Source organism: Littorina saxatilis, linkage group LG4, assembly GCF_037325665.1.
Source record: "Littorina saxatilis isolate snail1 linkage group LG4, US_GU_Lsax_2.0, whole genome shotgun sequence".
Taxonomy (NCBI): Eukaryota; Metazoa; Mollusca; class Gastropoda; order Littorinimorpha; family Littorinidae; genus Littorina; species Littorina saxatilis.
Window position 1 is genome coordinate 16,330,951 of NC_090248.1, and position 13,203 is coordinate 16,344,153.

At 41.4% G+C, this 13,203-nt stretch overlaps 1 protein-coding gene across 3 annotated transcripts in view; it reads left to right on the forward strand.

The window, feature by feature from the left end:
• The window catches only part of LOC138964089 (ankyrin repeat domain-containing protein 26-like), a 609,546-nt gene that overhangs the window by 424,931 nt on the left and 171,412 nt on the right, over positions 1–13,203 (forward strand). For all 3 annotated transcript variants that reach the window (XM_070335976.1, XM_070335974.1, XM_070335975.1), the window contains exons 42-44: positions 2,674–2,724; positions 11,078–11,151; positions 12,690–12,759. In XM_070335976.1, coding sequence (XP_070192077.1) covers positions 2,674–2,724; positions 11,078–11,151; positions 12,690–12,759 — 195 coding nt within the window. The remainder of the gene's footprint in view (positions 1–2,673; positions 2,725–11,077; positions 11,152–12,689; positions 12,760–13,203) is intronic.

Consider the following 13,203-nt stretch of genomic DNA (forward strand, 5'->3'; position numbering starts at 1 on the left):
TATTTTTGTGTGTTTTTTGGGGTTAAGTTTCAATTTTTGGGGTATTAATCAGTGACAAAATTTGCTGCCTGAAACTGGTAATGATCATCCTCAGAATGCACCAGATTGCACCATTTTGCATCCTTTTTTTCAAAATTTTCCGGGGGGGCATACCCCCGGACCCCCCTAGAAAGCTTGCGCTTTGCACCGTCAGCTCAGCACTTTGCGCCATCGGCTCGGCGCTTCGCGCCTTCACACCCATATCTTCACAATATACTTTTGGAAACCCCCCCATAAAATGAACTGATCCGCCCCTGTTAACGGTTTGGCGGAAGCTAAGTGTATGAAACATGTTTGAATCATGGATATTAAAATGCTGTGTGGAGTACGCTCATCTTTCTGAAAATACACCAAGTTTGTTTGAGAATACATGTGCTCCAAGTGCAAAACAAGGGTTCCCAGGTCTGCACAGAGGTGACACGGGGGAGGAACATAGATACCGTCTCGAGTCTGCACATAAAGTTGACCCGTGTCCGTCCCGGCTTGGATTCAAACGCGTGACCCGCGGATCATCAGTCCAGTGCTCTACTATCTGAGCTACCGGGCCCCACCAACCACCTTTAGCAATAACATGGTGGATTGCTTTGAAACTTTCAGGATATTATGGCAGAAGGGGTCTAAAAGTCACCGTTTCGACGGTTGAAAGTGAATCATGCCATCAAAAAACACCATTTTTGAGGGTAGGCATGGTCAAGGACCCGTGACGTCATACCCAAATATTGCTCAGATCCAAGAAACACATTTTTGAGCAGAGGAAAGACTGATCTTCGTATATTTCTGACCAAACAAATTCTGTTTAACATCTGGGCTATACCACTGAAAAAATATCCTGAACTTTTTGTGCTCAGTGTTGTTTACGGTATTATTATTATTTTTTAAGTTATTGAAACATCAAAGTGCACTAAGAGATACATAGAGCAAATGGAGAACATTATAAGATGTTTGGTGGCTTGTTGACAGACCAGCTTTTTTGTTGGTCCAAGCTAGGGGACCATATCGTCTTTTGTTTCATCTTTATCGACCAAGGCCGAAGGCCGCGGTTGATAAATATGAGACAAAAGGCGATATGCTCCCCGAGGACCAACAACAAAATGCTGGTCTGACGACAAGCCACCAAACATCGTTTTTGTCATCATTTTGGTTGTGCAACAAAATGCACAATAACCCACAGGGAGACGCATTTTTAGAATCCAACTCCGGGCCACAAAGCATCGTCACAGTAGCTCGAGATAACACGTCAACCTTGTATGTGACGTCAAACGTAGCTTGTTGACGCTTTTCTTCTAGTCTGAAAATGTACAGAGCTGCGATCATACGTGTGAGTTCAGTAAGTGTTGAGCATATTTCTTTTCTTTTCAAGTGTTTATGACTTTTCGTTGTGGATTTTGCGATTACAGAGATAAGTTGCAAATTGACCATGAGTCGCCGCGGTAATTATCAACATTGATTGGGTCTTGAGAGTGAATGCTTACAATCGTTGTCCTCGGAAACACAAATCCAAAGCCGCGATGGTTCCACACATCAAACAATCAGCCTGATTGGCTTTTACTTTGACAATCCACGTTTCACCTGGAAGCTCAAACCCATTCACCACCTCGATTTATTGCATGGGGAACATGAGATTTATTTCCCAGGTGTTTGTGAATGAAAACTCCTGAAAATGATGACAATAATTATTAAACGAAGCGTGTATTAGAGGATTATAACTTGTAAAAAAAAAGCCGTTTGGGGTTAGATCTGTAACATTGTACACATCAACAAAGCTCACATTAGTTTGATAGCATATTGCTTGTATGACATTGAGGTTGGGTACAAGAACAAAGATGCATGGCAGAACACAAATACTTCACACAATTTGCATGTATTCAGTGTATTAACATTTGAGCATGTCAAAACTTACAGATTTTGAATAATTGAATTGCATTATAATTACATTTTTCTTTTTTAGTCTGTTGTTGTTCATGGGACCAATTTCTAGCGAGAGGTCCACATGCACTGATGTATGGGTGATGCATGGCTGCACGCAAATGTTATATGCAATTGTTTCTGTGTGCATGTCCAGATTCTGCTTGTTAATTGCTCAAGTTTTACAAACTTCTCTTTGAATGTCATATCATTTGATTAAATTTAATTATTAAACGCTTCGTTTAATCAAATCATTTGATTAAATTTAATTATTAAACGAAGCGTTTAATCAAATTTGATTACATTTGTCATATAAGAAGATTGAAATTATTCAGTTTGTTACAAAATTTCATTTTTATAAGAAGTTTTTTTGTGTGTAGGAAATTGAACAATTATGAGATCTTAAGAACCAAAATTAGACAAGGACAGTAAGTGAGAGTTATGCGGCACCTGAGAGAATAAAAAGCTGATACCAAACAACATCCTGAGAAAAGCATGTAGAAGAAGACTAAAGGGGTCTCAACATGTCTTTTTGTTTGATAACAAAAAGAATGAGAATAATGAGATGTGGGGAAGTGATCGAAACTGAGCACTAGTATATATTGTATATAAGGTATTCAGCATTGAACTACAACTTGTAGAGAGTGGGCAGTGTAAACATTGGAGCCCAGTGAATCATTTTATGAGTGAACCTCATCTGCAGAATTACCTTAATTCTTTGGTTTTCAGATTGTCCATTTGGAGAAAGCACAGAAAACAGCACAGAGCAAGCTAGAACAAGTGAGTCTGCACATTTTCTTTTTTTGTTATGTTTTTACGTTTAGTCAAGTTTTGACTGACTGTTTTCAGATAGACCAGGAATTGAGACCAGGATAGTTGTGTGTATGTATAAGTTACACCTCCGTTCATCCATGGTATCGTATGGTATCTCGTCTCGACAGGGTGAATGAATATGATGATGTCACTCGAGGCTCTGGCATCATATTCATTCACCCTGCCGAGATGAGATACCACGCAATTCCATGAATAAATCGGAGGTGTAACGTATATATCCCGTGACCCATCAAAGCTAATTTTTGCTTTAAAATGTCTTCACAATGACATAATCATCACCACAAGACATGTACTATTTAATACTGTTTGTCGTCTGCTACGAATCTGGCCCTGATGCTTGACACGAAGTGTAGAAGTTCTAATCATTCCTTCATTGACCGTCAAAAAAGCACAATTCGCTGTCATTTTGCCACTGGTCCTTGTTTCTTCTTTTCACTTATTTGTTAACATTGTAACGGCATCCCAGAAGAGTGTTTTAGCTGTTTCAAGACACAGGTTTAGCTGCCACTTTGCTCCGCCTGGCGTCTGGCATTATGGGGTTAGTGCTAGGACTGGTTGGTCCGGTGTCAGAATAATGTGACTGGGTGAGACATGAAGCCTGTGCTGCGACTTCTGTCTTGTGTGTGGCGCACGTTAAATGTCAAAGCAGCACCGCCCTGATATGGCCCTTCGTGGTCGGCTGGGCGTTAAGCAAACAAACAAACAAACAAACAAAAAAGCTGCCTCTTTTGATTGGCTTGCTCCACATTACTGCCATTAGGCCTATGAGACAAAGTTATGAACAGAGAAAGACAGACACAGCGGAAACGAAAAACATTTGATGCGCATGCAGACATAACAAGATGTCATGATGAAATTATACACGCAAAACAAAAGAGACTTTGACGTCATTTGTTTTTGTTGGGTCAATTCCGTCTTGCAAATGGCGCTGATCTGTGGTACGACTTGTTACTCTAGTGTGCGTACCCAACACTTCTTTGTTCTCTTTTGGCATTGAAACTGTGAAACAATCGCTTGTTTGTATCAGTCGTGTAGGTACAGAGTTTGCTTCTGCAATCACTTTGTTCATGTTGATGACGGCTTCGTGAGACTAATCAGCAAATCTATCGCGTGGCAGAACCCTGAAATTTCTGTAAAAAAAACACAGTCCAACAGGAGGCAAATTTATATGTTTAATTGCAGTTCGCTAAAGAAATAAACTGATCTGTGGTTAATTTTATCCGTTTAATGTATGTCAAAACGAGCCATAAGGCTTTAAAATAAAAGCTTCCATGCAATTTGCTTGACGATCGGAACACAGATGAGGTCGCAGTTTGTAGGTTGAAACTATGAACCTGTAGACCTTCCATCGATTGTGAACAGAGGGGGTTCATGGTCGAAATCAAGAGGTCAAATTTGCCTGGATCCCATTCGAAACTATCACGTTAGCTCAAAAGGACAAACGCTTGGCTTCTTCTTCGAGCTCTTTATTCAAGATAATCATACATGGGGTGTCGCATGTCCATTGCCATCTGCATCCAGTGCGCATGTGCAAAAGTACAATTACTTCCTATCACATGACATAATTACATACGTCATCTTATGACCACTATCGTCACATTCCCTCTTTCTCTAGCTTCTTTAACACACAAAACCTCCTGAAAATAAGCTTGCTGCATATCCATGCAAACCACTTAACACAAAACAGTCTTTCATTTTAACCCACTTTGTAATCGTTCAAATATGCTGGTTTTCTAACAACCCTCCCACTACGGGTGTATGTTTGGTCGTCTTTTACTTTGTCACTCTGTTCTGCGTCTCTATGTTCTTCTGTCACAGGCGTTTGACTCTGAGTTTGTTTCTGTTGGTCTTGTTGTCTTGTCTGTCTTTGTTCTAGTCTTGTGTCACTATCATTCTTTTCTTGACTTTTGTCGATCAAGTGTCTGTACAGTTCTTGTCCCCCTTGTAACGGTGCTGTCATGTCAGAACTACTTGTCGACCTTATCTGTTTCCTGTTTCTGCGGTACATAGTATACGTCCATCTTCTGTTCGTATCTTGTATGACCTAATGACTACCTGGTTCTGAACTGTTGCCTTTACCCATCTGTTTGATCTTGGAGCTTTGAACCTCACTACCTGTCCTGGTTTGAGCGTTTCAAGTTCAACTGCTCCTCTGTTGTAGTAGCTTGTCTGTTTTTCCTTCTTCTCCATCAACTTGTTCCTCACATCTCTACAAGTTTCTGGTTTCAGCAGACTTTTGGCTGAAGGTACTGCTGTTCTTGTCCTTCTTCCAAGCAATCTGTGGCTTGGTGATGTTTTCATCTTCTCGCTTGGAATGTTTCTTAGTTCTAGCAAAGCTAAGTAAGGATCTGTCTTTGTTTCAGATGTCTTCCGCATCAGGTTCTTTGCTGCTTTGACTGCATTTTCAGCTTTTCCATTTGACTGTGGATACCCTGGAGAACTTGTCACATGTTCGAATCCAAAGGATCTGGCAAACGCAGCAAACTCTTCAGAGTTGAACGGCGGTCCGTTGTCTGAAATCACTCTCTCTGGTACGCCATATCTTGCAAAATGAGCTTTCATTTTGTTGATCACTTCTTTTCCTGTTTTGTTCTGTATCCTATCAACTTCAAAGAAATCGGAGTAGTAGTCAACAGTCATAGTCTCTTCCGTTCAATTCCAGAAGATCGACTCCAACAAACTGCCATGGGAGATCTGGAATCGGTTGACTGATCATCGGTTCTTTCGTCTGATTTCTCTGGTATGTCTGACACGCTTCGCACTGTCCAATCAGTTGTTCCATGTCTTTGTTCATTCCTGGCCAGTAGACTACTTCTCGAGCCCTCCGAAGGCATCCTTGTAGCCCTGTGTGACTGATGTGAATCAAAGACATCACTTTGGTTCTCATGTTCTCTGGAACAGCAGCCCATTCTGGAGTGAAATTTCTTCTCGGAATGGAAAATAGTCTTGAAGCTTGACGGGAACGTTTCTTCTTTCTTCTGGCCATCCTGTTTGAACAATCTTCATCAGAAGACATAGATCTTGATCTCGTCTTGTTTCTTCTTGCAGCTCTGTCAGTCTTTCCTCTGTAACTGCTATGTGTGAAGTCATGTTGACAGTTTCAATCTCTTTTTCCAGTTCTGACTGAAAAATTTCTTCTCTTCTTGTTCTGTTGCCACCTGTACAGCTTGATTCCACTGCTCTGCTGAGTGTATCTGCTATGTACATCTCTGTGCCTTTCTTGTACACCACTGTGTAGTCATATTTCTGCGTTCTGAGTAGAAACCGCTGAAGGCGTTTTGGTGCACTGAGGAGACTCTTTTTGTGGATAGGAATCAACGGCTTGTGATCCGACTCAACTTCTACGTGTCTTCCATAAACGTAGCGTTCAAATCTCTCCAGACCGAATACTATCGCCAACATCTCCTTTTCCATCTGAGCCTAGTTTCTTTCCGTTTCTGTTAGTGCTCTGGATGCGTACTGTACTGGATGTCCATCGGCCATCATGCAGGCAGGCACCTAATCCGAACTCCGAAGCATCACACTGGAGTACCACTTTCTCTGCTTTGGGGTTGAAGAACTTCAAAACTGGTGGCTGCGAGAGAACTTCTTTGATCTCTTGGAGTGCTTTTCCGTGCACTTGTTCATCCCATCGAAAATGAACATTTTTCTTCACTAGCTGTCTCAACGGCGTCGCTATCTCCGAAAGACGTGGAGCAAATTTCTGGAGCTATCCAACCATCCCTAGCAGGCGTTGGACTGCTGCCTTGTCTTAATTCTGGCGTCTTGAGTTTTTTCACAGCATCGATCTTCTTCGGGTCTGCTTTGACCCCTTCTGTGCTGATGACATGACCCAAGTAGGAAATCTCCGTTTTCTTGTACTCAACCTTGTCTGAGTTCAGCTTAATTCCCTTTTCTCGACATCTCTGTAGAAGCTGTTTCACATTTCTGTCGTGAACTTCTGATGCACTCTTGCCATCTTCGTCATTTCTCCAGATGATGATATCGTCATGGACTGCAAAAACTCCGGGAAGATCTCTCAACGCCTCATCCATTCTTCTCTGGAACTCTTCTGGACTCGCTGAAACTCCAAATGGTAGTCTTCTCCATCTGTACTTTCCAAAGGGCGTCTCAAACGTTGTCAGCAAACTGCTTTCTTCGTCAAGAACAACGTGCCAAAATCCGTTTCTTGCGTCCAAATGCGTGAAATACTGCGCTCCCTGCAGCTCTTCAAGCACATCATCAATGGTTCTCATGGGGTAGTGATTTCTCTTTATGGCTTTGTTCAACCGGGCCTTGGATCTATACACAGGCGTGCTTTTCCATTGGGCTTCATGGTAACAACTAGGCTGCTGATCCAATCTGTTGGAGTGTTCACTGGTGCGATAACTCCAAGTTCCAAAAGCCGATCAAGTTCTTCCTTGACTTGCTTCTTCACAGGTGTGGGCCATTTTCTGCAAGGTAACTTCACTGGCGGGACTTTTGGGTCTGTCACGAGATGCAAATCTCCCTCTAATGTTCCCAGTTCCCCTTCGAACACGTCATGAAACTCTGTCAAAACATGTTTGTCGTCATGTCTGTCAGTCGCTACAGCTATGTTCTCTACATTCACTGTCATTAGTTTCATGTACTGAAGTGCTCTGAAACCAAGTATCGGTCTTGTCTTTTCTCTGACAATGTAGAAACGAACTCTGTATTCTTCTTTGTTCTTGGGATTGACTACTCTTGAGTATCGTTTCCCCAGCTGGCCTGACCTCTGACCCATTGTACATCAACAGTCTTCTGTCTGTCTTCTTGACATGTCTCAGCTGTTTGTCTTTTGTCACAGTCTTGTATACACTCTCTGACAAACAATTGGTTGTTGCACCACTGTCAAGCTGAAAAGAAACCATGACATCATTTATGCACATCTTTGCATGAACAGAACTTGGTATCGTCATCAACATGCATGACACAGAAATCATCATCATCAACATCATCATGCACATGATCATTTCCTTTCACACCACATGCATTCACACTAGCTGTTCTTGTTCTTGCAACATTTTGCGAAATGGTTGTCTTTTTTTTGCAAAGTCGGCATTTCTTCCCGAAAGCAGGACAATGTTCTTTTCCTTTTTTGTGCTCCGAACCACAATAACCACAATGTTTTTGTTCATATCGGGATTCTTTCTTCCAAGAACCCCCACTGGTCTGAGTGTTGACTGGATTCGGTGAACGTGGATCCTTCCTCTGTAACCGAGTTTTGGCCTGAGCATAAACTTCATGAACGTCTTCGCTCCCCATTGACCTCATTTGCATCGCCGTGGACTCGTGCACTCTGCATAGGTCTATACATTTCTGCAACGTCAAGTCTTTCGTCTCGAGAAGCTTCTTTCTCATTGTATCATCCCTGATACCAGCGACAATTCTATCTCTGAGCATTCTGTCTCTGAACTCCCCAAAGTTGCAATTCCTCGCTAACTGTCGCAAACTAGTGACGTATGCATCAGCATTCTCTGTCTCGGACTGTTCACGTCTGTTGAATCTGTACGTCTCGTACGCTACACAAAACTGAGCAAACTTTCATAACACAACGTCAATGTCTTTTTCCTCACCATCTCGGAATTCGAATCCCTCGAACACCTCCGCTGCCTCTGGACCAATACAGGTTAACAGTATCGCTGTCCTGTACTCTTTCGTTTCATCTTTGAGACGAGTGGCTACTTCGTAGTTTTCCCATTGTCTCTTCCACCTCTTCCACGAATCTTCTAGACCAACGGTCGAAAGATCGAGTTTTCCAGGCGCTGGCAGACTTCCTCCTGGTGAAAATCTTCTTGCGGCGGCTTGCGCTTGTCTCGCTTCCCCATTCTGCATGATGATCGTAGGTTCAAGTTTCTTCTGACACCATATCACGTTAGCTCAAAAGGACAAACGCTTGGCTTCTTCTTCGAGCTCTTTATTCAAGATAATCATGCATGGGTTATCGCATGTCCATTGCCATCTGCATCCAGTGCGCATGTGCAAAAGTACAATTACTTCCTATCACATGACATAATTACATACGTCATCTTATGACCACTATCGTCACAGAAACGTCATCATTTCATTGAAGATTTACTTTTTCTTCTTCTTCAAGGCCAAAGTTTAGGCCTACTGAACAAATATTGCGTTTTATTTGCTCACTAGAATAACAGAAACTAAGAAGGAAGGTCATGTATGTATGTATGTAGCATGGACCAACCAAGTTTTACTTCTTGAGATTTAAATTTATTTTTTAAATTGCACCTAAAATGGATTTGTTGTGATGATTTTGTAAAAAAAAGTGGGAACCCCCCATTCAAATGTAGAATTTTTAAAACAAAATCATGAAAATTATATTATATTATTCTTCAATTATATATCGGTACTTGAGTATGCATTTCACCAATATAGAATCACAGTGACCGTGGTCACCTCATCAGACTCATGTTGTAACAGCTAGACGATCGTGTTTGTAAGCCTACTGTAGTGGGACACGACATGTAACGATAGTCCGCCAATTTTCAAATCTAATGTACACAAAGACAACTGAATTAACAGATCTGTGATCTGTTATATCTTCTTTATTGAAGGTTCCTCTCACAAACACGCAAGAAAGATAAACTCTTATGTGTCAAGTGACTGGGAACTATTGCTTCAAACAGGGTTAGTCAGTTGCCCTTTTTTGACGCCATTTTTGATGAACAATTCCACTTTAATCCCGTTTTCCCCCGTATTACCAAACGCTGATCGGACTATCCTTGCTTTGTGCTGTTTCTTCAGCTTTTAATAGAATAATACACACACATACATATAATGTTCAAAGGTTAGCGTAATGCAAGCTGATAGATAATCACTCTGAAAAAGAGCCACCCACAGTTGTCACCAATACTGAAGAATGACACATCTACATGTATACTATGTTCCCCGTCTACTTTGAACAGGGAAAATATGATTGACGATTCTTAAGAAACTGCTTTTTGACTCACATGCGAAGCAAAAGTGAGTCTATGTACTCACCCGAGTCGTCCGTCCGTCCGTCCGTCCGTCCGGACGTCCGGAAAACTTTAACGTTTGATATTTCTTGGACACTATTCAGTCTATCAGTACCAAATTTGGCAAGATGGTGTATGATGACAAGGCCCCAAAAAACATACATAGCATCTTGACCTTGCTTCAAGGTCAAGGTCGCAGGGGCCATAAATGTTGTCTAAAAAACAGCTCTTTTTCACATTTTTCCCATTTTCTCTGAAGTTTTTGAGATTGAATACCTCACCTATATATGATATATAGGGCAAAGTAAGCCCCATCTTTTGATACCAGTTTGGTTTACCTTGCTTCAAGGTCAAGGTCACAGGAGCTCTTCAAAGTTGGATTGTATACATATTTTGAAGTGACCTTGACCCTGAACTATGGAAGATAACTGTTTCAAACTTAAAAATTATGTGGGGCACATGTTATGCTTTCATCATGAGACACATTTGGTCACATATGATCAAGGTCAAGGTCACTTTGACCCTTATGAAATGTGACCAAAATAAGGTAGTGAACCACTAAAAGTGACCATATCTCATGGTAGAAAGAGCCAATAAGCACCATTGTACTTCCTATGTCTTGAATTAACAGCTTTGTGTTGCATGACCTTGGATGACCTTGACCTTGGGTCAAGGTCACATGTATTTTGGTAGGAAAAATGTGTAAAGCAGTTCTTAGAGTATGTCATTGCTAGGTTTAGTTATTTGACCTTGACCCTGAAGGTCAAGGTCATGTCAAGGTCAAGCATGTGAGTCGTATGGGCTTTGCCCTTCTTGTTTTTTAATGGGGCGTGTTTTTTGTTTTTTTAATTCAAATTCTTGTTTCATATTGAATTGTCTTTATGAAGATTCTTAGTGAGTTGCTGGAGTCCAAAACTTCCCATTCATCACCTGTATGGTTTGATTTCGTCAGTATGTTGGCAATTCTCAAGTGTTACGAATGAACTTGCAAGCCATGGCCTATGAACAGTGACATCATAGCGCATTTTATCCTTAATTAAGCCACTGCTCACGCAAATCTTGTGTAAAAAAGAAATACGAAATGGCGAGTTGCTTGAAGTACGAAAATCCTTCGCTTCAGTCACAAAATTCTTCGGATTACGGTCTTTGAAAATTCCGCCATAAACCAAACGCTGATAAAGTTGGTAAGAAAACGATTTTGGGATGAACCACACTTATTGACAAATGTTTGGTCGGGCAATAACACAATTTTGGAGCGTTTCTAGGGATGACAGACTGTGTTGGACTAAAGACAACAAGTTGACTGTGATTGATTGTGTGTGCAGGCCAAGACTCAGGAGCATGAGGCTGAGGGTCACAAGACAGCAGTTGAGGTCCAGTTGTCAGAGGAGTGTCAAAAGTAGGTTGAAGTTGGTGCACTGATTCCTAATCCTGGTCAGCAATTGAGAAGGCTGCCATTTTTTCACAAATACTTTCACAATGTGGCTGCTCTGGTTAACAGATTTGTTCTTTTTCTGCGCTCTTTTTAAAGCCCCACTCCGCCTCACAGGAGGTTTACAGAACGATGACATATTTCACTAAAACAGCAATACTAACCTTATGGGACACACTCACGATAGCATTGAACAACCTTAAATGACACTTACAGATCTCTTGAGTTGCTATTTAGCAACGCGTAAACCACTCACCTGTTCTCGTGGTTATAAGGCTTCCGATTTTTATCAATGTACGTTCCCCCCGCGGGTTAGGGGGAAGAATTAATTTACCCGATGCTCCCCAGCATGTCGTAAGAGGCGACTAACGGATTCTGTTTCTCTTTTTACCCTTGTTAAGTGTTTCTTGTATAGAATATAGTCAATTTTTGTAAAGATTTTAGTCAAGCAGTATGTAAGAAATGTTAAGTCTTTTGAACTGGAAACTTGCATTCTCCCAGTAAGGTAATACATTGTACTACGTTGCAAGCCCCTGGAGCAAATTTTTGATTAGTGCTTTTGTGAACAAGAAACAATTGACAAGTGGCTCTATCCCATCTCCCCCCTTTCCCCGTCGCAATATAACCTTCGTGGTTGAAAACGACGTTAAACACCAAATAAAGATAAAGAAAGATCAATGTACGTCCTTTCTAGTCTGCACAAAATAAATTCTTTGAAAATGTCTCACTCTCAACGAAAAGCAGCCAGGATGTTCTCGTCCGGTGAGAGTTCAAATGAAAGTATGTTTGTACTGTATGTAAAGGCTCGGAGCTCCGTGATCAGAAACAGATGGTTTACGGGAGGCAGAGGGTGGCTTTAAGGATGCTGGCATGAATGTGATGCAAGTTTTTTGCTCAGTGCCTGATAGTTTGATAGTAATGCAGTTCTAAGAGAAGAGTCTGCAGGGTTGCCTGGTGCCACAGAGGACTTTAATTAAGACACATGTGTACTCAATCAGAAAGTAATTCTGAACAGGTGCAGTAGGGAGAAAGTCAGTGATGATTGAGAAATTCAGTGAGTATAGCAAGTCAGTAATAATTAATAAGCATGTGTGTGTGTGTGTGTGCACGCGAATGTGCATGCATGCATATGTGTGTGTGCGTATGTGTGCACTGCAGTAAAAGTATCAAGTAGCAACCTATCTCTGATGCCATCTGTTTTCTGTACAGCAGTCCCTCTCATGAAGGGACTCCCTTGGGCCATTGCAAACCTGTCCCTTCATTGCAGGTGGCTGGTCACGGGAGGGCTGCAGGCAATCCCATTGGCTGGTCACAGAGTCAACCAATCATATTTCATAGACACCCTCATATACTCAACATGCATTTCTTGTCTACATGAAACAGGTGTCAGGACTGCTACTCACAATAGTTTTAATGGGCAATGTGGATATCTGTGTGTTTGTGTGTATGGGGGAGAGATTTTAGCAGTAACTTAACTGATGCTATCATGTTTGTTCACTGAGCAGAAGTCAGCAGCTTCAGAAAGAGTTGTCCAACCTGAAGGCTCATCTCAAGGCAGCAAAGAAAAAGCTCAAGGTAAAAACTGTCTCACTTACACATATATCTTTAAAGTATTACATATTGTTTTTACTGTGATATCCAAGCAGTAAAAGAGCATGATCTGTATATTGAGTCATGGTCTAAGGCTAGTATATATTACTCTTCTCCATTTAAAATGTTTAAAAAATAGATACATGTGAAAATCCGATTGAAATAGAAACAAATAATACAAACAAATGACAGAATTCAAGTAACAACATTGAAATAGAAACAAACGACAGAATTCAAGTAACAAAATTTGTCAAATGCACGATCCTTCCCGTGAGAAAACAGCTCTACCCTCACTATATCTCTGATCTGAGGATTTTACAAGGGATAAGTTGACAACCCTCCAGTTGGGGGCTGGGCCGCTATTGCGCGGGTCCGCTATTGCGCGGGTCCGCTATTGCGCGGGTCCGCTATTGCGCGGGTCTGCTATTG